The following is a 24,384-nucleotide window of genomic DNA, read 5'->3' on the forward strand; positions in this document are numbered from 1 at the left end:
ATTACAAATGCCTCGCATGTGTTAGTTGTAATCTTTCAAGAAATTGAAATCCATGAAGGGATAACTCATCGCACTAGCTTATCGATAAAGCAGGAGAGTGACACTACTAGAAACATGAAAAGAAAGAGAATGAAGAAGATTGGACACAATTTTTGGCTCTTCTCTTCTACTTGGGTCGTCTCGAATTGGTTGCTACAATGACAACCTCTTTTCTAATTTTTCTTTATTTTGGTTTGCGACTGCAGAATCTGTTTTGAAAGTCCCATATATTTCGAAGTTTTTGGCTTTGACCTTCATCTGAATTATATATTTTGATCTCCAAAACCAGATCAGTGGAGGGATGGGGGATAGAGAACGGGGAAGGTGAAATGAGTAATATTGTTGCGTTTCATAGATTTTTTTTAATAAAAAAAAAAAAAACTAAAATTCACCTAGACTTCACAACTAGGCTGCCACATAAGGTGATACGCTAAATGTGGTATATTTAAATGGTAAGTATAGCCCTTATCCAGTATATCTTTTTTGAAGTCTTTCCTAAAATAATATATTTACTAAAAAACATGTCATAAAATCTCGAATCCCGCAAATGTATACAAGTAATGAGTAGTACTTACTTTAAACATTTCATATAAAGAATATCAATCCACGTTTGATTACTATTATGGTTGTGTTTATCTTTAGGGCGGATCATATTTGACATGTAACAGATAAATTACAATGATACTTGAAACTTTAATTCCTTGATTAACTAACTTTCAAATTTATGAAAATTAGTCTCTTACCACAGGTGTACTAACCATCCACATTCTCATTAGTAAGCGGTTTTATTATTTTTTATGAATTTATTTTTCCTTTTGAACTTCTAATAGAAGAAGGGCAATTTTGAGATCATGAAAACTTTACTCTTTTTACCTTGTTCCTATGTAAATATAGATTAAACACCAAAATTGTTCGGATATCTCCAGCAAAGCAATGGGAATTGTCCAGATATCTCCAGCAAAGCAATGCGCCGAGTCTTACTCGGTTTTCACACTAATCCCTGAGACCCCGCCTCTTAAAATTAGCATGTTGACCAACAATCATATACGTACGTTCGTTCTGCTACAAGACATTGAAGAAGCAAACAAATCCAAAAAGAGAAAACATTTGCTACGTGAAATAATGATCATGAGTTGTGTTGCTCCTACAGTCGTCGTCTTCTCCTCCACCACCTGCTCCTTGTGTGTTTGTGATTCCAGAAAGAACAAGCCCTACACCTCAATCATCCCTTCTTCTCCTCCTGTAAGTCCATTTGCTTTAATTTATATCTTAATTCATATTTTTTTATAGCTTATATGAAATCGAGCGCATAACCTAACCTAATCTGGTAGCGATTTCTTTCTGTTCGGCATATGGGTTGTTCTAGCTTGTGGTTTCATCTTCATGTTCACAACATTTCATTTTATATACTTAATTAGACGAATATGTATAACACACACACACATGATATCATTCACCAATTGGTATTAGTTCCTTTTGTATAGTCACTCAAATATTAATCCTTGTTCATCTTTGACCAGTTGAGGAAATAATCATCACCTTCTCAAAGATTAATTGAAGCAATAAAAATAAAATCAGAATTTTCGCATGAATTATATGATATTAATTAATTTTACACAAAGATTAACTGAAGCAACCAAATCTTAAAACAGGGTTTTGACCATCGGATTGTCGGGGTTTGAGTTTTTAGGTTCCAGGTTTGCATGCTGATCTGTTTACTTCACTTTCGACTCTCGAGTTTTTGTGACGCTTAGTCTTTTGCTTTTGTTCTTTACCCAGCAGGTTATTACCTTTGTTTTTGTCAAAATTACTAAATTAGTTCACTTTAACCAAAAATAGTAACATACAAGTCATATACTTTAGACCGCTGATCGTGATGACCGTTACGTGATCGAATCAAATCAAAGATGCACTAGAATCCTATTTTTGTGGTATTGACAGTGACAGAGATAACAAAAACCATCGGATACATGCATGCATGACATGAAAACAACACGTAGTGCAGTCTAGCAAACAACGCTGTAGGACTTGTCTACTCCACACAACAATCTGATGTGTTATATAACTATGTTGGTACCATATAGATATACTTACATGAATTTGAATTCCTGTTTTAAGTTTACAGTTTGAATTCCTGTTTTATGTTTATAGTTTTCTTTGAATCTGAATATCTAATCTAGATTAACATTATCATATACAACATTATTCTACATTAATTTATTAATACTAATATCTTTATATATATATATATATATATAATAATGTATAAATGTCAATTAACACTCTAAAAATTAAGAGCTCGTTTGGAAGTGCTTTTAAAATGACTGAAAACGCTTCCAAACGAACCCTAATTGGGCAACATTATTAATTTCTTGTTCTTTTGGTAGAAATCATAGTCATCTTGCGTACTCCACTATTCCCCAACCTTTAACTATAATAACTAAGTTGAAGTATTGGATGCAATTTCTTTATAGTGCCAATGGAGTACAAAAAGGAGGTCGATTTATGTTACAATTAAACATATATTAACTTTGTTTTAATGATTTTTTGTTTTTCAATTTCCAGGTGATTCAGTTGATTCCTGAATAGAGCCAGTTACCCTTGAAGTCAGAGAATTTTACGTAGCTGGCCCTTGTAGTTTCCAAACCAGGCCAGACTTCCAACATCAAACATTCCATACCTATCTTCATAATACACTTGTATGTATTCTTACAATATTACAATATGCAGATCCCTAATACAAGGCGGATCACTAATAGTCCCATGTATTCTAATCCATGCCAATCCCAATCCGAAATCCAATATTCCTATCCTCCTCTTGAATTGAGCCTCAAGCCCCTCATTACTTTTGAACCCCAACAAAACCCTTCTCTTAGTAGAAGCTGCTCCTCCACCTCCATTGATACCATGGTCTCCGACTTATTTTCCCCGACCTCCTCCTCCTCCTCCTCCTCCTCCTCACTATTAATGTCTGGGGACTACATTGGCATGGAGTCCTGTGTCGACGTTCTAAGCGACGATGAGTTGAGTTTTGGTCACCGTCATCATGGTTGTTATAGTCAGAGAAAAGAAATGTTATGTTGGGCGCAGGAGAAGGAGAAGAAGAGAACTTATGAGGAACTTCCACCTCCGATTCCGTTGCTGGCGCGTACGGAGAATCTGACTTCTCACATGCCTTGGGTTTTGAAGAGGCACTACACCACCGATGGACGGTTGATTTTGACGGAGGAGAAGGTTAGGCACCATGAGTACTTCAGGGCCCACAGATCCAATGGCCGTCTTAGATTGCAGCTTGTCCCTCTTGATGGCCAGGCTTTGGTTCCGCCAATCATTTGTTGCAATGATGAGCATGAGGAGGTGGATGATCATGATGGTTACTGTAGTGAGTACGAGGATCATGTATTCTACGATGACGATCTGGCTGCTTATGATGGTGATTATGATTACGATTACGATTATGATTATGACGATGACCGCGATAGTGATGGTACCAGTGTTGATGGTTGTCATCATCATGGTGATGCTGAACAAATATTTGATGCTGTTAGTTCAACAACTGGATTAGCTGGGAAGTGTCTCAATATCAATGCTGTGAGAACACGGTCGTGCAACTTGGGAGTGCGAGCGCCAGCGATCAGGCATGTACACAGTTAACACTCACAAACATTATCACTTTCATTTGTGTAGCTCTTGAGCTCCCAACATCTAATGGCATTTTTAAAAATCTTGAGAAGCAAGCATGCCATAAGTCACAAATATTACCACTTTCATTTGTGTTTGCTAGCTACTCAATGTTTTGTTTTAATTATGCTCTTATTGACACTTCAAAAATAGTAATTTTGCACTTGCACTAATGAAAAAAGACGAGATGGAGGAGAATATATATTGCATCTTGACTATTTTGGAGTGCTAATTACAATTCCTAATCGTTTTATTTAGTTGTCTTTCTTGAAATCCATGGGCTATCATGCCAGGCTAGAAATTAAAGCTACCTAGCTAGGTTACTTTGCAACTGGTTTGGATGGTGAATTCTTTTCAACGATTGTCTTATTTGATTAATAGTGATCATTTCGTATGGATATAACGATACTAATTTTCTTTCGTGTTTCTTATTGACACTGTTGGATAGATTTATACTGAGATGAATTTGTGGTTTAGATTCTGATGACTTGAGTCTTGATCATGTGTTTCATTACTAACAAATAATGCATATCAAGATGAATTGAAATGTCTCAAGTTTTCATCCTTGAATGGCATCTGATAAGTTTTTGAATATGTAGATGTGTCAAGGCCAATACAAATGGATCAAGAAAAGTCTTTCTGGGGCAAGCAGCTGGATTTGGTGGGTTATTTGGAGGCCTTGCTGGTCGAGTTATGATCAGCGCTTTTTGTGAGCCTGTCGGAATCTCCTTTACACATAGGGTTAAGCTTGCAGCCTGCATCTTTGCTATAATCACAGCTTGGGAGAAGGGTTGGTCACTTTATGGTTGGAAACAGATCCTAAGTTGGTCCTATTTCTTTTCTCTAAACCCCTTTCTGCTCGTTGGTCTCTGCGTTCTCAGTGGATACATTGTCGTGACCTAATAAGCCTCATCAGCTCCAGAGTTTCTCATACAGACAAGAAGGGCAAGGCATGTTATGTCTGATGATAAGCTTGCCAATCATGTCCTTCGTTCGGGGCTACCATGTTTTAGTGGGATAATGCTGCTTTTTTCAATTCCTGACTTAATTAATAGCCAGGGATGCAAGCTTAACCATTGTATATCGTACGTCTCTTTTTCATTTTTGTTGTTTTTTTCTTTTTGCCCATTCGTTTGTTATCCATAAACATTCTTTTTGCCTATATATGCTTTAATAAAGGAGGTTTAAATATACAAAGACTTTTTAGGTAAATGGTTTCTGAAATTGGCATAAATCTTTACTATGGGTCCTTAACAATGAAAATCGATAGAAGTAATCCATGAGTTTGTTCACCATAATTTCGTGAAAAATCTGTTAATATCTTAGTTAAGTGGAAGAGTTGGTTTGACAAAAATACCCTTAAGAGGTGGTCAAGTGACACATAACAATTTAACGAGGATATTGACAGATTTTTCATGGAATGACCAAAATGATTTACAGTGGACAAACTCAAGGACCACTTCTATCGATTTTGATTATCAAGTTCCAAAATACAAATTTAGAGACCATTTTGTCTAAAAACCCATATACAAATTTAGAGAAAAATTAAGAATTCTTTTAATCATCTAGGTATATATATAGCAACCATTGCCCGTGCGATGCAGCGAGATTGAAAAAGTACAATTACTTAATTTGTATGTACATACTAGTTACATGCAAAAGTGTTGGTAAACAGTCCTATTGAAAACCTCATGAAATTTGCAGATAATCAACCTATTTTGTCCAACCAGAATAAAAAAAGTTTATGAACAAATTATCATTTCCAAACCGTCATGAGAGATTACTTCTCATGAGCCTGATGAGGCGATATTATACCATATATTTTACCCTATTATTAGTATTAATTTATTGATTATTTTGGTAGAACTTTGATACTTTGTTATATATTTTCAATGTAGGACATTCGACTTCCTCTGGAGAAAAAAGTGATCAAACGGATGAATTTTGGAGTGATTACAATTAGAGGATGTTCATGAGTCTTTCAAGATGATTGTATAAAAATTCCAGATTTTTTTACCTAGCCGTTTGACCGTGGCGATGAAAAGAAAGCCTAGCGCGCAGGTTTCCCAGATTGACGTTTCTGGATGTTTTGGGTATTTTAGAGGTCAAGATGGCATATTTGGAGGAAGATTCCTTCTGAAAATTTGTTAGGGACGTTCCAAGCTTTAAAACGAGATCTTTTAGGACCAAATCGAAGTTGATTTGATTGGTCAAAAGTGTGATTTTCTGGGAAGTCCGAATTTCAGTTCAAATAGGAAACCTTTTATTTTCTGTTTTATTATTTTATTATGTTTCATAGTTTTATTCTAAGACCTTTTAGGGTTTTATTTTGTATTAGTATAAATAAGATATTTAACCATTAGGGTTAAAGAGGAGGAGAAAATGCATGCACTATTTGGAGAACTGCTTTTGACAATTCAAGTTTATTTTCAAGGTGTTTTCTATCTATGTTTTTAATAATATTTTGTTTTATGATATTATTCGTAACTAGTTTTGTTTGCTAGGACAAGGCCAAGAGCCTTAGCAAGAATATGTAGTTTCTTCTCAATTTGCTTATGATATTATGCATGCAAGTTTTGAATTATTAATCAATGTGCTTTAAACTATCTAATTGTCTTGATGATTGGCCACCATTAGGATATTTAGAAAAGTAATTTGATGCAATTTTGGCGGAGGGTTATCCCTGGAATTGGCGCTGGCTTCTTGTGGTTAATATGTGTAACTTCTTAGGATGGATGACACGTTGTAAGGGTTATATGGTTTTTCAAAAGGTTTTCATAAAACTTAATGAGTCTTGCATGTTCACATTCGATCTGGACGCTTCGGACGGGTTGCATGTTAGATATACGTTCTATGTTGGAGGTTCCAAGTATGACATACTTTAGGAAAACCTAACCTCCAAAATATGCATGTGTAAGTCATAAATAATTGGAATAATTACGTATGATTGTTAAGGTGACGGTGGAACCCTAATGCTCAAATTTATTTTCAAAACTATTTTCTTTTGGTTTTTTTTTATTTTGCCAATTTATTTAATTGTTTTTAATTAAATTTGTTTTTAATATTTTAAGTCATAAAATCAACCTCTTCTAAACTTTGTTTTCAAATAATTAATTAAGATTTGGTATTTACATAAATTATTCATCTAATCCCTGTGGAGATCGACCTTGCTAGAGTTGCTATACTACGACAATCTTGTACTCTTGCAAGTATTTTCAAGTGTTTTTATCCCTACTTTTGTAGGTGGCAAAATCCCTATCAGAGCCCATGTAGAATTTGAAATTCAACCCGAAATAAAATCAGATGCATCATTAATTTTTTTTTTGAGCACATTAATATTTTTACATTAAGAGGAGAAGGAGTTTAGTTAAGCCACACAATGAGCATCCTAATTTGGTATCGAATTCGCCATCCACGAGATTTGAACTAAGACCTCTCACTTCTAAGTGATGACCACTAGAATACATCATTAAAATTTTTAAACGAGGGAGAGAACCATCTCAACAGCTCCCTTGCCTTTTTACTTCTTCTTTCCTCAGTTAATTGATTCAGAATCCCCAATGAATTGATACTCAAAACCCAGCGGCTATACAACCTATTCAGAAAATTTCACAAAACCACAATTCATGCATCATGCTATAATAATACGAAATCAATAACTATGAACATATTCAAATTCTTAAATATAACAACAATAACTAATCCAACACATTAAACAAAAAAACTCAACCATTGCACACCAAATTCACAACCTAATCTAATTTGAGGGTGTAAAGTAAGAATATCACCCTCGCGAGACCCAAAAAAGGTCGGAAAGGCCTGAAACCGATAAGAGAAAACTTAGATCTTCGTCGGAAAAACCCACCGCTAGCTGGGTTAATGGAACTCCTCATTCTAGGGGCAGATTCGAGCATGAAACTTGAATGTTGTTGGGACTCTCCTGAGTCGGATATATGTGGTTGCAGGGCCGACTGCCAGTGGAAAACTTATGAAAGTCGTCGGGAATGTCAAACCCAAACTGGGTTCGAGGATTCGGGTGCGGATTAAGATTGATGGAAGGTATGGCTGTATTGATTTGGAGAAGGAGATGAAATTGATGATTTTTGGGTTTCTCGTTCAAATGGCGAGTCGCAAGGGGGCAACGAGAGGGAAGAGAGAAGAAGAAAGAGAAACAATAAATTGTATATATATATATTCTTAGACAGTGGAAAAAGTGTAATAAAACAAACTTAGCTGGACCAAATAGGAAGCACACTATGCTTATGAACAATGAATCAGTTAGTTTTGAGTTTTAGTATATACTAGATAGTAATGCATGCGCATTGCTGCGAGATTACAAATAACGCAAACAATTATGTAACTTCATTATTATCAAACATTTCCTCCAATTACTACACAATTTTATTAAACAGGGAATAAGATGATTTTCTTGTCACAAAATTAGCGTTTTCAATGTATCATAGCAAGTGGTAATTATTGGAATGAATATGATAACATATATGATAAAATTTAATAACCTGAATATCAACAATCAGAAACATAATTGTAAATATAAAGTTAGGTCATTTAATGGTTACAAACAAAAAGTAGATGAAAATTAAAAGGATTGAGTTCCTTGTAATAAGATACTCTTCTCTAAGATGAATGAAACTAAAGCCCCCGACAACAAATTAATAGCTGGGAAGAAAGGAAAAAATATGCATGAATAAAATTTTAATTTTCAACCACCCTTAATTTATAATTAAGCTAAGCAAATACACAGCAAGCACAACACAATCACAACAATAAAAGCTTTCAATAGCATTATATTTATCAATTAATCTGTTCATGAATTTAAAAAAATTATGCAGTTTTATAGGTCACTAAACCCAAAATACAAATTATGCAGTCAATCTCACTACCCTTTTTATTTATTTCCTCCAATTGCATCAGAACATACTTTGAAGTCCATTCAATCAAGAAATTCAAACATATCATAAAGATGAATTCAGTCCTTAATTAGCAATACATCAGACCCCCAATAATCTATTAAATACATAGATTAAACATAGACAGTCAAATCTCACAGACTAACCAAATGACATTAAGTAATGATCCACAATGAAGTAGCCAAAACGAAAACAATTATGAGATATTTAGGTGATACGAAAAAAATATATGGAATACTAAGATTAAAATCTTATGCACAATTAAGTGAGTGAAAAATGAGCTTATTGTAAATTCAAACCCACCAAGGAATCAAATTGAAATCAATGACAATATACAGACCCAAAATCACCCTGCTCCTGCAAAAACAAACATAAGATACTTGTTAGACATCGAAAGTTAAAAAAAAACAATATTGAAAGCCTTCTGGACGCATTGCAAGACCTTTTTGGAATGTCAACATCATTATAGGTATGAAATATAACCGTTAGAAAAAGGGATTAACTGTGTTGTAAGCATTGAGATGTGTAAAAATTATTTACATAAAATATTAGTAGTTGTTGACGACTCTATATACACATAAAGATTTGTTCAAAATAGAGCAATGCACTCTAAAAATTGTAGCACTTTGACTACTGAGCAAATAGTCACCCAGTCAAATTGTCAGTTTTTACATGCAATGAAATTAAAATTCGCATAATCAGCAAGGATAACAGATAAATTATCATTTTCCATTTCAATTAAAAAACCATATCTATTAAAATCCTAGAACAACTTTAACTACAAATAAAATAACCCATATGCCAAACATTCAACTGTTTTAAAGAAAAAAAATCTGGAACTTAAACAGTGAAACGATATACACGAAACCATGAAACATTATCCAAAAGGAAAAAGAACTTACATCTCGAGTAGTCATCCCTCTTGTTGGCAATCCCATCATAGCCTAATATTGAACAAAAATTTCAACTTTTCACAATCTGGGGTCTTAAATAATAAGACCAAAATTTTCTAGGCAACCAAACAATGGAAATAGCTGAAGTAGAGAAACCCAGAAAGAGTAAAAGTCAAAGAGAGAAGAATGTACCATTTCGAGGAGTTGAACTCGAAAACACTTGCTAGAAAAAACTCACTGATACGCATTTAGATATCTTTTATTAATTGCACAGTTAAAGCGTCATAGATACAATATTCCTCTAGCCATCAGAACCTAGAACCTAGAACATATAACTATTAAGTGTTATAAAAACTTACCACAAAATTGTCATAAGAGAATATACAACCGTAAGCTTCATTCAGTTTCATGGCATATCATATCAATTTATGAAAACCTCCTTGCAGTTTGTCGTTCAAAAAATCCAACTCAGAGTAAAAATCAACAATAGTAACCCATAATAGCATAAAGTATAACCATTAAATTAAATTCAATATAACACAGAAACAATTTCACTACTATACATAGAACTCCATAAATTCCTTACCACATAAACCTTGAGAGGTCCAATAGGTCTAGAAGCCTCAAAAACCTTTTTCCATATTCAGCTCCAACCGCCTGAAAACATTGAAAAACAGAGGAAAAAAAAAACATAAACTCATCAAAATTCCCCACCCAAAAATAAGCTAAAAATGGAAAATATTCAAACCCCAAAAGCTCTGGTTTCCTATATGCCACATGGATCTACATTAGAAAACATTGTCGTAGTCTTATACTTAATTCGGTATAAAAGTGAAAGATTTAAGATATTTCAGTACAATGCAAGCGGTAGACATGTCAAAATTAGATTTTATTTGATAATTATCAAGAAATATCATCTAGAAATGACAAAACCAAATTATAGTCGTAACAATGATTTCACCTTTGTTTATTTTTCTTTTACAATAGGTCTTATATGTGTGTTAATTTCCTATAAATGGTTATTTGATTGAGTCTAAAATCTTCAGTCAAATATTTCAACCATCAAAACCAAATCTTCAATCCATTCAAACTATATATTAAAGTTTATTATCAAATATAGGAAACAATGAATAAAACAAATCATACTCATACATGGATACACCAATACACAGTGACATTACAACAATTTGATACCAAAAATCGAAATGCTCAGATACTCAACACAGACACTATTCATAGATCCATGACTAAGAATTTCTCAGCTCTCGGTTGAAATTAATTAAATAAAAAAAATCACGGAAGCGAATTTATACCTCTGATATTTAGAGCTTCGTGTCCCATGATTCCTTCGCCGGCTTGGTTCATCTTCTAATCCATTGTTCGGCCTTCACACAACCTGCAGATAGAAACAATACCCATTATACCTTGGTCAGATGGATTTTAGAGAGAGGAGAGAGAGATTAGGGCTTAAGGGCAAACTGAAAACAATTTTTTTTATGCAAGTGTAACATGCCAATTTGTAAATATAACGACCCGTATTTTCCAGTATTCAAAATCAAAGGTAGTTCATTGGTCCACATCATGCAAGATTTGCGCCGAAATTGATAGTGTAGCATGAAAACTTAAATCAAAGATTGAACCTAAACTCAAGTATCCACATTCATGTCGAACATAAATGAAAGATGTACAAAATATCAAACCATGACAAAGATTTAAAATTTATTCCTAACCCATCAAAGTTTTCAAATTTTTACAAACTGGGTTCAATTTACCGCACAAAAAATTCAACAATACAGAAAAATCCATACCTTTAACGCCAAGAAAACCTTCACTATATGAGAGGTAAAGTCAATCTGCAACACAATAAATTGATCACATAAACGTAAGTAGATATAATCAAATCAAATTAGAGTATTGATGAAGAAGAAATGAAAAGAAGAGGGTTACTATGCTATGCATTCAGGATCTTCCTGGAATCAAAACCCCAAAAAACTAAAACGAAATTTGCATCGAAAACCCATTCGGAATCCAAATTTACATCCCTGAATTAGTTGGAGCAATTCAATTGATAAACACCCAGAACACAGTAAACCAAAAATGAAATATACAAACACAGAAAAATAAAAATGATCTAAAAAAAAATTCAATTAAAAGAAAGGATTTGAGATATGAGAGACATGCATACCTTGCAGGTAGGCAGCAGTGGCTGATGGGTAGATGCTGGCTGCGTTGATTCTTTCTGGGAGAAAACGGGAAGAAGAATATGCGAGAGAGTTCAATAAAAATCAATATTTGCAACTTTCTCACCTGCAAACGTTGGATTAGATAAGCCCAGAACAAATTCCGACCGAATTAAAAATGGGTAGAAACTTCTAACCTCTTATTGATTTTCAAGAAAACAACTTTGATAACTAATTCGTGAACAACAAAGCAAGAGGCGGAATAATTTGAAGAATAAAAATGACGAAGCGGTACAGCCACATAAAACAAAGTCTGAGACGGAGAGAAATGGACGGCCAAAAAGGAAGGAGCTTGAGGTATGTGAGAGGAGAGTGAAAAGTAAAACAGAAGAAAAAAGGGGGTTAAAATAGGATGATGTTAATAAATAAAGAAAAGAAATACATGAAAAGTAGCAGATGAAGTCGTTGCTAACAAGAGCTATCAAGCAGATTTAGCTCAATCTCAACAAGAATTTTACACATTGAATGCAAACAAATCAAGTTCCAGCTCTCTCAGTAGCTGTAAGTAACGAAACAAACAAATCAGATAAGATAAAAATAAAGCAAATGTATCGTAACCTTCAATGCGCTGCCATGCTCGGCCATAAAGCTTCAGGGCCTCAAGAAACTTATTATGCTCCCCTTCTGTCCATCGCTCTCGTTGCTTGGTAGTAGAATAGGGCTTTCTTGCCTACAACCATTAACACGAAAACAGTAATTCAGCCACTCAGCACTCACTAAACACAATTTTAAACAGAAGAGAGTCACCCTGCTGCGTTACCTTGACGAGGAAGTCTTCTCCAGATGAGTGTGTGTCCATTACTAGTCGATACAACTGAAAAAGAAAGCCGCAAAATGGGTCTCTAATGTTATAGCAGCACACTTCAACAGTTTAATTATCATTTGGGTAGCAATTGTTGGTATTGAGAGGTTTACTAACTCAATACCAAAATATATGGGTGATAAGTTTACAAACTCTATCACACCTCTCACTTTGCACTCTCAATAAAAATTGGACAAAGAAATAGAGAAATGAGGGAAGCTACAAGCTTTGGCAAACAATGCACTTTGATATATTTAAAAGGTTTGCAAACACACTTCTGAAATGGAATGACAATTCAGAGATATTCCTAAAGCCTTACGGGCTACTTATTTATACAAGCAGAAAAGAAGGAGTACTTAAGTGCTTTTAATAAAATAAACACAACAACACATACAAACAGATCATATGGACTTTGGACAGTCTAGCACACACATGCAGCTATCTTTCTAGCTTGCAATCAACATAGTTTCGGCTAGCACATCACATGGCAGCACACAGCTGCTGTCCTTCAACACACTTTCAGCTGGCACATGGAGGAAACTTTAGTCTTTGTAGTTGCAGCAAGTGTGAATACAACCTGTAAAGAAACTAACAGCTAGCAGCTGCCATTTACAACCTGATTTGATTTGAATTTCCAACAGCAATTAAGCAGTTCAATTTCAGTTGGCACTCACACTGAAGCTACTAGATAGATGCTTAAATAAATTAAATATCGATGACACACTGAAAATCATGTCAGCAATTTGGGTTTGAAAATTTACCATTTCGACGAATTTCCCTAAATTATTCAAAAATTGAACTGATCCATGAAAATTTCAGAATTCACCACAAGTACTAAATAAATTTCCTTATCCATAATCCTCACCAAATCGAAACGGAACACTCCAAAATGTCTTACTAGGAAAAAAGAAGGGTGAATTTTATGGAGCAAAAAATAATCACAAGGCGACACGTGGATTTTTGGGTGAAGATGACAAATTTACCCTCGAGGCATACCGGGTCTTCTACACGCGAGCAGTGAAGAATCATCCATCAACCAAATCAGGAGTACCCAAAATAGGTAACAAGTTCAAATTTGTCTCATCCATCCTCATTCCATAACCTTCAAAACCCTCCATACAAATTAGACTAATTAGGCTAATTAATGGATTAATTCCTAATTAATCCATTAATCACCAAATTAATCACCATTTTCACACAAAATCCTCTAAGGGCCGGCCACCTCATTCCCTATATATAGGACCCTATTTCTTCTAAAAAGCTAAGTTCCATACTCTTGCAAAACTCCCAAAAACTCTCCAAATACTTTTCTCTCTAAATTCTAACTTTGGCATTGGAGGTTCTTCGGCCAAAGCCCCCCATTCATCGTGGGCGCGTGAGGCTCTTGGCCTTGACCTAAGGTGTTAATTGCTTTGTAGGTGCAATTTTTTCCAAGAAGAAGAAGGCGGAAATTTGCATCCACAAATTGGTGCTTTCATTGAGAGTTGAGATCCATACTCGTAAAAGACTCTCGCATAAAAAGGTTTTTCTCTATTTTCTAGTCAATTTGAATATTTTTCATACGTTCTTATTATTAGAATTTTTTATTTGCAAAGGTTCTTTGATAAAATGTATAAGAAAAATATAATGGCTAGAAATTTAGAAAATTCCACAAGTGAAAATTCTAATACTCAAGAAATGGGACCGTTACGATCCACGAGGCTAAATGTGGTCATAGACAGAGTGGTACCACCACTACGAGGTTCCACCATGGCCCAAGCCATGCCATCCAAGCTTGCACGAGCCCGAGCCTAAGCCTCACATTCGCATGCATCACGCACTGAGCAGCCCCCTGTGGCCCAGCCTGCTCCTGTCGAGCAACTTGCTCTCGCGGCCCAGCCTGCTCTCGCCGAGCAGCATGCTCTCGTGGCCCAGCCTGCTCCTGACGAGTAGCCTACTCCTGTGGTCCAGCCTGTTCTTGCCGAGCAGCCTGCTCTCATGGCCTAACCTGCTCCCGACCAGTAGCCCACTCCCGTGGCCCAGCCTGCTCTCGCCGAGCAGCCTACTCTCGCGGCCTAGTCTGCTCTCGTGGCCCAGCCTGCTCCCACAGCCTGGTCTGCTCCTGTAGCTTTCCAAGCAGCCCAAGTCGACCTAAGATTATCTCGACCATCCAGACCTACCATTGAGCCGGGGGCATTCTCACCATAATTTTTCGCGGATTTGACATTTCTCAACTCAAATCTTGCGCCCGGAGTCTACCACCCTTCCACTGCCCAAGGAGGCACATTATTTCCAAGCTCTTCCAATCCAAGTGGCGAACAACACTTGTCTCAACAAGTCATAGAGTTGACGAACGCCCTTACACAACAGACGACTTTAGTGAACCAGCTCTTGCAGCGCACCAAGATGCAACGTGCCCCAGACAAGGTCTCCCAAAGTAGGACAAGGGTAGACGAAGAACCTCTCCAGTAGTATCCCGGAAAGCAGCCACTTGACCAGTTACGAACCAAGCGTTCAGGCAGTGTACACTCCCGACTGGGCCCTTGAGATAACGTATACTCCCGTCTTAGCGTGCGGAGAAGCGGGCACTTTTGGCCCACGGACGAATGTACACTCACGGTTGGGGCCACACTTCGATAATCAACATGAGCAACCTTCTAGGCAAAGTGTTCATTCGCGACAAGGCTCGCAAGGAGCATCCTTCACCTCACATCGGATTAGGCAGTACAGCGGACGGAGATAAGCAATCACTTAATCCAGCTCAAGTTCAACCAGCAGCCTGCGAGTTACTCGCTCTCATACTAGGAACATACCATATCGACCACAACCGCGACATAGACGAGTCGAACACATGGAAGAGTAGCCTAGACTAGCAGGTCACGACCGGGGCAGCCGAGGGCTTTGCCACCCCCAACAAAGGCAAATTCAAGAAGAAGTATAAATACTCCTGATCGAGCGATTGCGCGATTTCCCGCACAACGATGCTATTAACAAAGCGCTTTGATGAGACATGACCAATATAAGCGAGTCATCTTTCAATGACAAGATCGAGCAGACGGGACTACCCCATATAGATTGTCGGATATAAAGACTTTTTCTGTTCCGACAAATGTAACAGCTCAACTTAATCGCACCCCAGAGGCAGACGAATACCAGAAAGACACACTAGCCTGACTACCAAGAACCTGGGGCAAACCTTGTTCTCAACACTCTAGACAATTCCTTTCGCTGCGCACAACTTGGCCCAAGCCAGCCCCATCTCTGATTTCACAACCACGCCAGCCAGTTCCACGGTTTTTGGCAGCCATTGATCTATCACCATGGCTCATAACTGTGCCAATCTTGCACCATGGCTCTCAGCCATGCCGATCTTGCCATGTGGCTCATACTAACCAAGCCTCAAAAAGGTACACGACGAAACACCTAATGATGGCACAATAATTCTGGGAGCAGCTCATTGCGTTTACACCCTTACGCGAGATCTACAAGCAGTTTGAAGTCTCAAGCAGATCGCTAAATATGACCTCGCAGGCTAAGGATTATTTCAGTTGTCCCAGCAGTCCAGTTTTCCTTAGCTGCACTCACAACAACGACTTCCATGCTCTCCAGTGCGAGAGGGTAAACCAATTCCCCAACACCCAAAAGGGTCTGCTCTCCAGTGCGTGCGAGAGGGTAAACTAATTCCCCGACACCCATATGGGTCTACTATCCAGTGCGAGGATAAACTAATTGCTCTCCAGTGTGAGATGGTAAATTAATTTCCCGACACCCATATGGGTCTACTATCCAGTTCGAGAGGATAAACTAATTGCTCTCCAGTGTGAGAGGACAAACTAATTCCCCGACACCCATATGGGTTTGCTCTCCAGTGCGAGAAGATAAACTAAATGCTCTCCAGTGCGAGAGGGTAAACTAATTCCCCAACACCCATATGGGTCTGCTCTCCAGTGTGATAGGATAAACTAATTGCTCTCCAATGCAAGAGGGTAAACTAATTCCTCGACACCCATATGAGTTTGCTCTCTAGTGCAAGAAACCCACATAGTTCAAAAGATCGAATGCTTGAAGATCAACTAAGCAACAAATGGTTAGGGGGCAGCAGCCACTTTTACACTTAATAGTTCGCTCATCCGACACTTTATCTTCAGCAACTCCGATCTTTGCAGCTTCATCCGTGACTGCTCGATCTATGGCAGTTGAAAAATCAAACTCAAGCAGTTTCCTCATTTTCAGCAGACATCCCAGATGTAGCAGCCCAAACAATTGTCATTCCACGCTACTTCCTTGGCCCATGCTGGATCAATCCTTGGCTTCAATCAAGCCGAGCTGCTCAAGCAATGGCCCATGCCACATCACCTCCTTGGCCTATGTTAAGCCGACTCCTGGCCCCGGCTAGCTGACGGGTCGCACCACCCCGACGACTGCCCCGTGGCAACACCACCCAAAAAGAAGACAAGAAGAATTAAGTTTTTATTGGTGCGGCACGGAGAAGATGAAGAAAGCAACGAAAGACGATCCTTTGCACGAGCAACATATAGAAGATTGCTAGAGGAGGGGGAACAAATATCCTCTAAGCTCTCTCTCTCTCTTGTAGGGTAGAATAAACCACTCTCCAAAGTTGATTTAATAACCCACTTAAGGTGGACTTAAATAGGCTTTGAGAGAAATTTATTTCCCTTTCCTAGAAGGATCTAATTTCATATTAAAGAGGGAATCTACATCAAAACAGGAAGCAGTCCTAAATTTCCTAGAGCAAGAAGATCTTTACACCTGTTGCCCTTTCTTACGAGCAGCCTAGCAGGTGTGGGGGCATTTGTGGAGCAAAAAATAATCACAAGGCGACACGTGGATTTTTGGGTGAAGATGACAAATTTACCCTCGAGGCATACCGGGTCTCCTACACGCGAGCAGTGGAGAATCATCCATCAACCAAATCAGGAGTACCCAAAATAGGTAACAAGTTCAAATTTGTCTCATCCATCCTCATTCCATAACCTTCAAAACCCTCCATACAAATTAGACTAATTAGGCTAATTAATGGATTAATTCCTAATTAATCCATTAATCACCAAATTAATCACCATTTCACACAAAATCCTCTAAGGGCCGGCCACCTCATTCCCTATATATATGACCCTATTTCTTCTAAAAAGCTAAGTTCCATACTCCTGCAAAACTCCCAAAAACTCTCCAAATACTTTTCTCTCTAAATTCTAACTTTGGCATTGGAGGTTCTTCGGCCAAAGCCCCCCATTCATCATGGGTGCGTGAGGCTCTTGGCCTTGACCCAAGGTGTTAATTGTTTTGTAGGTGCAATTTTGTCCAAGAAGAAGAAGGCGGAAATTTGCATCCACAAATTTGATAAGTAAACATCAGCAATTTCTGTATTGACTGAAGCTTTGTTCTGCAATCTTTACCATCGTTTGGTTGCTGAGAAAATTGAAAGCAAGAAAGAGATTGAAGAAAGTACCTTGTGAAGAAAGTACTTTGTGAGCGAACTATATCGGATTGAGGGATTTTTGGACAAAAGGACAATGACAGGGACTACTCCAATTACTCACCGGAAACTTGCCAGAGAAGGCATAGTTTCCGGCGACGGTGGTTCGATCAGAATGGTGAGAAAATGAAAGATGATAACACAGCCTCCACAGGGATGGTATATACAGGTAGAGATCAATGCCCGCCATTTGGTTCGGTCGTAGTCTTGCTAAAACTAATTTTGTTGATTGTTACCTATCCGTTAAAATATTTTTGGTATGAACATGTCAAAAAGTTTTTAAAAAAATCGGTTCGTTTGAAATTGCTTTTAAAACGGTTAAAAATGGTGAAATATGTTACGATTAAGTTCAAAAGCAAAAATTTTAAAGCGTTTCTAACTCTTACAGCATTTTTTTGTTTAAGCTTATAAAGATTTTGCTTTAGGGAGAAAATGGGAGAGCACTAAATTAGCTCGTACACTTATTAATAAGAATAAAGTTTTACTAATAAAAATAAAGTTCTCTGCTCTAACTAAAAATAAAATAATTATAAAAAAAGGTTATTAATTACTTTGCCCTCAAATTGTAATTTAGTATCATTTTATACCCTGAAACTGATTTAACGTCTGTTTGACTAAATGGATGAAAAATAGGATAAATTGAGACTAAATGAGATGGAAATGATAGTCTTTTGGGACAAAGTGAGACAAAACCGACTAAATAACAATTTCATGAGGCAAATCAATTCATAAGATTCATAAATAATAATAAAAAAATCTCTTAGTTTCAAAGTTTTCCCACATGAAACCATCACTCAATCAAATATATTGAACGTTGCTTCATATGCTACCTTGCATGGTGGCTTTTTTCTTTGGGATGGCCTTTGACCCTCAATTTCTTTTTAATATTCTTGCAGAAGATGTAAACATTTTTATTAGGATTTAATAAAGTTTACGCTTTAACAAAAAAAAAAAAAAAATATACATTGAACGGTCTATTAGTTGAGAGAGATAAATGAGAGAGGACAAAGAAATTAAAAAACGAGGATAATAGCCTCAAAAAATTGGTAAATGAATATACAAATCTCAAAATATAAACTCATCAAATAGCAATAAACAAAAATACACTCTCGTAAAAAGGCGCCTATAGTGATGCGTTGTAGGCCCCCCTAATCTGAAGTGTAATTGAAGTGGGAAGGGGAAAGGAGAAAATGGAAAACGGTTGGTGTCCCGGTACTTTCACTGCGGTTTACGGACGATGATTTTAATCTTTGTTTAATGAACGGCCTATACAATATTTGAAAAACAAAATTGGTCCCACGTTTTTTTGGTAAGGGGCACTTTGATTCAGGTCCAAAAAATTCAACTGTTTTTGAATTGGGTCCAATTTTATTTGATTTTCTATTACACCTGTTTTGCCCCTCGATTTTTTTTTTTAATTCTTTAAATTTGAATTTTTAAAATTTGAATTTTCAAATACCTTTATCTACCCGTTTTCTAATAAAAAGACATTATTACAAATCTTATAAGTTTATCAAAAATTAAAAGAAACATTGCCAGAGGTAGATAAAAAATAAAATAAAAAAATTTGTGATGTAGGTAGAATCTATGATAGAGGTAGACTATGAACAAAAACCTATTGTATAGATAGATAATACAAAATAATCTATGATGCAGATAGACTATGAACAAAAACATATTGTATAGGTAGATAACACAATTAATTTGTGATATATAGGTGGATAAACACAATTTGTCACATCCCGGCCCGGGGTCCACTACATCCCGGGCCCGCTCCACCACCGTAACACGATATTGTCCACTTGGGCCCCGACTACGCCCTCACGGTTTTGTTTCTGGGAACTCACACGAGAACTTCCCAGTGGGTTACCCATCCTGGGATTGTTCTCGCGCGAACTTGCTTAACTTCGAAGTTCCTATGGAACCCGAAGCCAGTGAGCTTCCAAAATGCCTCGTGCTAGGTAGGGATGAGAATATACATTTAATGATCACTCCCCTGGGCGATGTGGGATGTTACAATCCACCCCCCTTAGGGGCCCGACGTCTTCGTCGACACACTTCCGGCCAGGGATTGACTCTGATACGAATTTGTCACATCCCAGCCCGGGGTCCACCACATCTCATCACGCTCCACCACCGTAGCACGATATTGTCAACTTTGGGCCCTGACTACGCCCTCACGGTTTTGTTTCTGGGAACTCACACGAGAACTTCCCAGTGGGTCACCCATCTTGGGATTGTTCTCGCGTGAACTTGCTTAACTTCGAAGTTCCTACGGAACCCGAAGCCAGTGAGCTCCCAAAAGGCCTCGTGCTAGGTAGGGATGAGAATATACATTTAAGGATCACTCCCCTGGGCGATGTGGGATGTTACACAATTAATCTTAGATAGATTACAACAAAATAATAGGTAGATAAATACAATTATTCATGATACATGCACAATATAATATAAAAAGATAACAAAAAGAAGGACAAGTGATATAGGTAGATAAAAACAAAAAAAAAATCGTGCAGAAAAATGATATTGAGGGAGGAAACACTAGAGAAAATGCTAATTCGATAGAACTTCAAAGTTAATATATATATATATATATATATATATATATATATATATATAAAGGAGAATGAAGCCAAAAAATAAAAAATAAAAAAGATGAGACGAAGAACCTAAAACACAAGATTGACTTATACAATATATTTTTTTTTAAACCATTCAATGTATATTGATCATCCTTATGAAAGGAGGAGCAGAAGAAGAATATTATGGTAGAAGATTACTGGGCAAAATAACGCAGGAGGAGAAAGATATTGTGAGGGAGAAGCAAGAAAAGAGAAATGAACGATTTGGGGAAGGAGAAGAAAAAAAAGGAGATTTAAATCCCTAATCCTATAATTAAGGATAAGATTAACATTAATCACAAACTTAAAAAAAAAACAGTAATTACTTAATTGGTCAATTTAAGGGTAAATTTGGCAAGAGAATACAAATAAGCTTATGTGGACAATGAATCACTGGACGTAACCTAAAAATTAAACAAAATTGGATTATAATTAATAATGGCTCATAAAATTAGACTCATATTAAGTTTCCCCTTTTGGTAAATCTGTTACGTTTACAACATAAAGTTAATTACGGACTGACATGTGGCATGTCTCTTCCTCATGTATCGAAGAGCGACACTTTTATTGTATCGTCTCACATTTTTGATACTATATTAGTTTCAAAATAATTTTACACGTTATATTATCGTCACAACAACAATGTATATGAGTAATGAAATCATTCTCCATGCATTGAAAAAAAAAAAACCATAGCATACAAGGAATTTATCAGGAAAGCTTCCGTGGAACTTTAATCTCTGTACACTTAATTAATTGGGATGAACTATCAACCAAATTTGTCCAACAAATTAGGAATTCTTTAAATCGTTCTTTTAATTTGTTAACAAGCTAATTAACACATGTGTAAAGTGCAACCATAATCACATGAACACATCTTTAATTACATGTGATTGTTACAAAGGATGAAACAAGAGGAAGTCTTTCCTCAAGCTTAAATCAAGATTTTAGACCGGCCTACTTTGCCGTCGTCGTTTTGCCACTTGAATGTTATTAACTTATTATTTTCTTGGTTTTTGCCGTTGTCGTTGTCGTTTTTCCAAATAATACAAAACCTAACAAGATAGAATCACCAGATTTATAGGAATCCTAAACCAAATCTATTAAGAATTTGCACAATCACATATTAATTACAACAATTCTTTGGTTTATTTAATTAAAAGATCAACATGAATAAAAGTGTACATGAAAAAAAAAATGACGTGCAAAAATCACTTCTCAACCCAAAACCCCAAAACAAATCTTGGATTTCAAGAATGCAGTTGTTTCCTTGCCCCTGACGTAATTGCCAAAATGATATACTCAAGTATAGACCTGGTAATTTCTTACACGACTCGTTATACGACATAAGAATAACGGGTTTCGGGTCAACACGATAACTAATCGGATCATTATTGGGTCACACGATAATAACCCATTAATAACGGGTCCTTAACAAGTTTACACGAGAGTGATACGCAAGTAATATGTTTTGACACGATAAGAAAAAAGTTATTTTGATGATTTTAATTTTTTAAACTACTAAAAAAAAACTTACTATAAAATACAATAGATATAATGAATATGTATATATTGTTTATTAATTATTATTCTATATAAATTTTAAATTTTAAAATTTATGTATTTATTTATTTTATAGTATATTTGTCACAGCCCATCCTGAAGATGTGTATTATTTTATTCTCGAGGATGTGAAAGGACGGTTTTATCCTTAGACGTTGAGATTGTAGTGTATGTGTGTGACATATTATGAGACTTAGAGGTTATTTTCTTGGTTGGTTGGTGACCACGTGGAGCTCACACACACAACACTCACCCTCTCTTTTCTCCCGTGCTCTCTCATCTCTCATACTTTCTCTCTCTCTTGTCTCTTGTACGGACGACACCCAAATCCCTTTGAAACGTGACAGATCAAGATACTTAAGCACACCATTGTGTTTGTGAAGCTCAGACGAATCGATTGGCACCATTTTTAGGTAAGGAAACCTTCGATTTCACGTGGAAACCCTAGCTCTGATTTTGTCAATGTTCATGCATACGTGAAATCTTGTGTTTCAGGGAATTTGAAGCTTATAGGAAGCTTAAGGAGGTCCTCACGAGTCTCGGGGTATTTCGTTGGAAGGAAATGGACGTCGGAGGGCTGAGATCGACGTGTATCTAGGTAAGCCGAACTATTGAGCTTTCTCGGGGAAAACCTAGTAAATCTTAAGCCTTGAAAGTTATATAACGTGATCCTACATGTTATTAGCTTCATTTTGGTACTATTTTTGTGAAAAATGGTGAATAAATGAAGGAGAATAAGCATTTTAAAGTTTTACCCAGAAACAGGCGAAGTCGCCGGCGACCGACGACTTACCGGAGAAGAAAGGAGTATATTCCGTCAAGGTTGACGGAATATGCTAGCGCCGTCAGTCATCTTTAACTGTTATCATTGGGTTTTAACGGAATATTCCTGACGGCGTTGACTAACGCCGTCAGTATCATGTGGCCGTGCTTGGAGGCGCGTAGGGCCGTGCCCTTGCCGGCGCATGGCGGCGCGTGAGTGGTCCAAAAATTATTCATAAAATTTGGGGATGATCCTAAGGTTGTGTAGGTCACTGTGGTATATTCATATACCCAATTTGAGCTATGTATGAGAAGTTATTAGCTAGTTTTGTCTATGTGCTTTAAAATAACGTTTTTATAGTTAATTCGCATATAGGTGAGACTTATCTCGAGGACGAGCGCATTCAAGGGCGACTCGGGGGCTATGACACTTCGACATACCAGTGAGTGGGCTTTTGGTTTTCAGTATATATCTATATACTTGATATTTTCCCAGAAATGTGTTTAAATGAAAGTATGCCTTAAATGTCATGCATATGAATTTATATGTCGTATATGAATTGGTATATGATGCATTATATATAATTGTGGTGTTGTGGATGCTCAGGTAAGCTTAGGTGAGTTATGTTTGGTTATGTGAATTATCGATGATGTGATATGTGATTGAATAACATTGAGCTCATAAAACTACACTTAGGGTGATTGTGATTTAGCCAGAGATATGGCACATGCCTGTTTATTATGTCACCTCCCGCACCATATGCTCATATTGGATCCAATTTAGGTGCAGAATCTTGTTGTACAGACCTTTGTTATGGTTCCGACTCGTAGGTGACTAATGATTTATCGCCAGCTATTATGTGAGAGTAGTATTGATCATGATTATATTACACCCATTATTGTCGTACAGACCTTTTCATTTGGTTTCGACTCTTGTGCAGTATATTGCCATATAGGTCATTGTAGTGACTCCGGCTAGATTGACTTTTGAGCTATGAATTCAATCGTACAGACTACCACATGGGTTCCGGGTAGCATGTTATATTTCTATGAAATTATCCTTACCTGAATTGCTTACTCCGTTATATCTTGGCATGACATACATATGAATATGAGTATGTAAAGTATGATTTGAATTGATATATTTACATATATATATATATATTTATGTATATGCTTATATCTTGATTCTGGAAAAAATTATACATGTTTTACAGCGAGGGGTTAGATATGTTGATAAATGAAATGGTTTTGTAAAACATTTGTTTTTACCCACTCACGTTTTCTGTTTTGCGCCCCTCCAGGTTTTAGGTAAGTTTGCAGTTGCTGGGTGTGAGGACTTCGGCGGTTCTGACCTATCAAAATAATAGTAGGACATT

The 24,384-nt window shown here is 36.7% G+C and overlaps 1 protein-coding gene and 1 long non-coding RNA gene across 4 annotated transcripts; one reads left to right on the plus strand and one right to left on the minus strand.

Moving 5' to 3' along the window:
• Positions 1–1,067: 1,067 nt before the first annotated feature.
• On the plus strand, positions 1,068–3,898 carry LOC108169511 (uncharacterized). The gene is made up of 2 exons (XM_017322966.3): positions 1,068–1,281; positions 2,605–3,898. The coding sequence occupies exon 2, from the start codon at positions 2,764–2,766 to the stop codon at positions 3,691–3,693; it is 930 nt and encodes a 309-aa protein (XP_017178455.3). The 5' UTR covers positions 1,068–1,281; positions 2,605–2,763; the 3' UTR covers positions 3,694–3,898.
• Positions 3,899–7,002: 3,104 nt separating this feature from the next.
• Positions 7,003–12,055, minus strand: LOC139192424 (uncharacterized). 3 transcript variants are annotated; one of them, XR_011576592.1, is made up of 8 exons: positions 11,919–12,055; positions 11,727–11,780; positions 11,350–11,394; positions 10,855–10,937; positions 10,128–10,198; positions 9,551–9,592; positions 8,952–9,005; positions 7,003–7,315 (listed from the first exon to the last, which is right to left on the minus strand). It is a non-coding gene; the product is annotated as an uncharacterized lncRNA (long non-coding RNA). The 3 variants fall into 3 exon arrangements; XR_011576591.1 differs by lacking the exon at positions 11,919–12,055 and adding an exon at positions 9,734–9,863 and having other exon boundaries at positions 11,727–11,909; XR_011576590.1 differs by lacking the exon at positions 11,919–12,055 and having other exon boundaries at positions 11,727–11,909.
• Positions 12,056–24,384: the final 12,329 nt, after the last annotated feature.

Source organism: Malus domestica, chromosome 15 (genome assembly GCF_042453785.1).
Source record: "Malus domestica chromosome 15, GDT2T_hap1".
NCBI classification, from domain to species: Eukaryota; Viridiplantae; Streptophyta; class Magnoliopsida; order Rosales; family Rosaceae; genus Malus; species Malus domestica.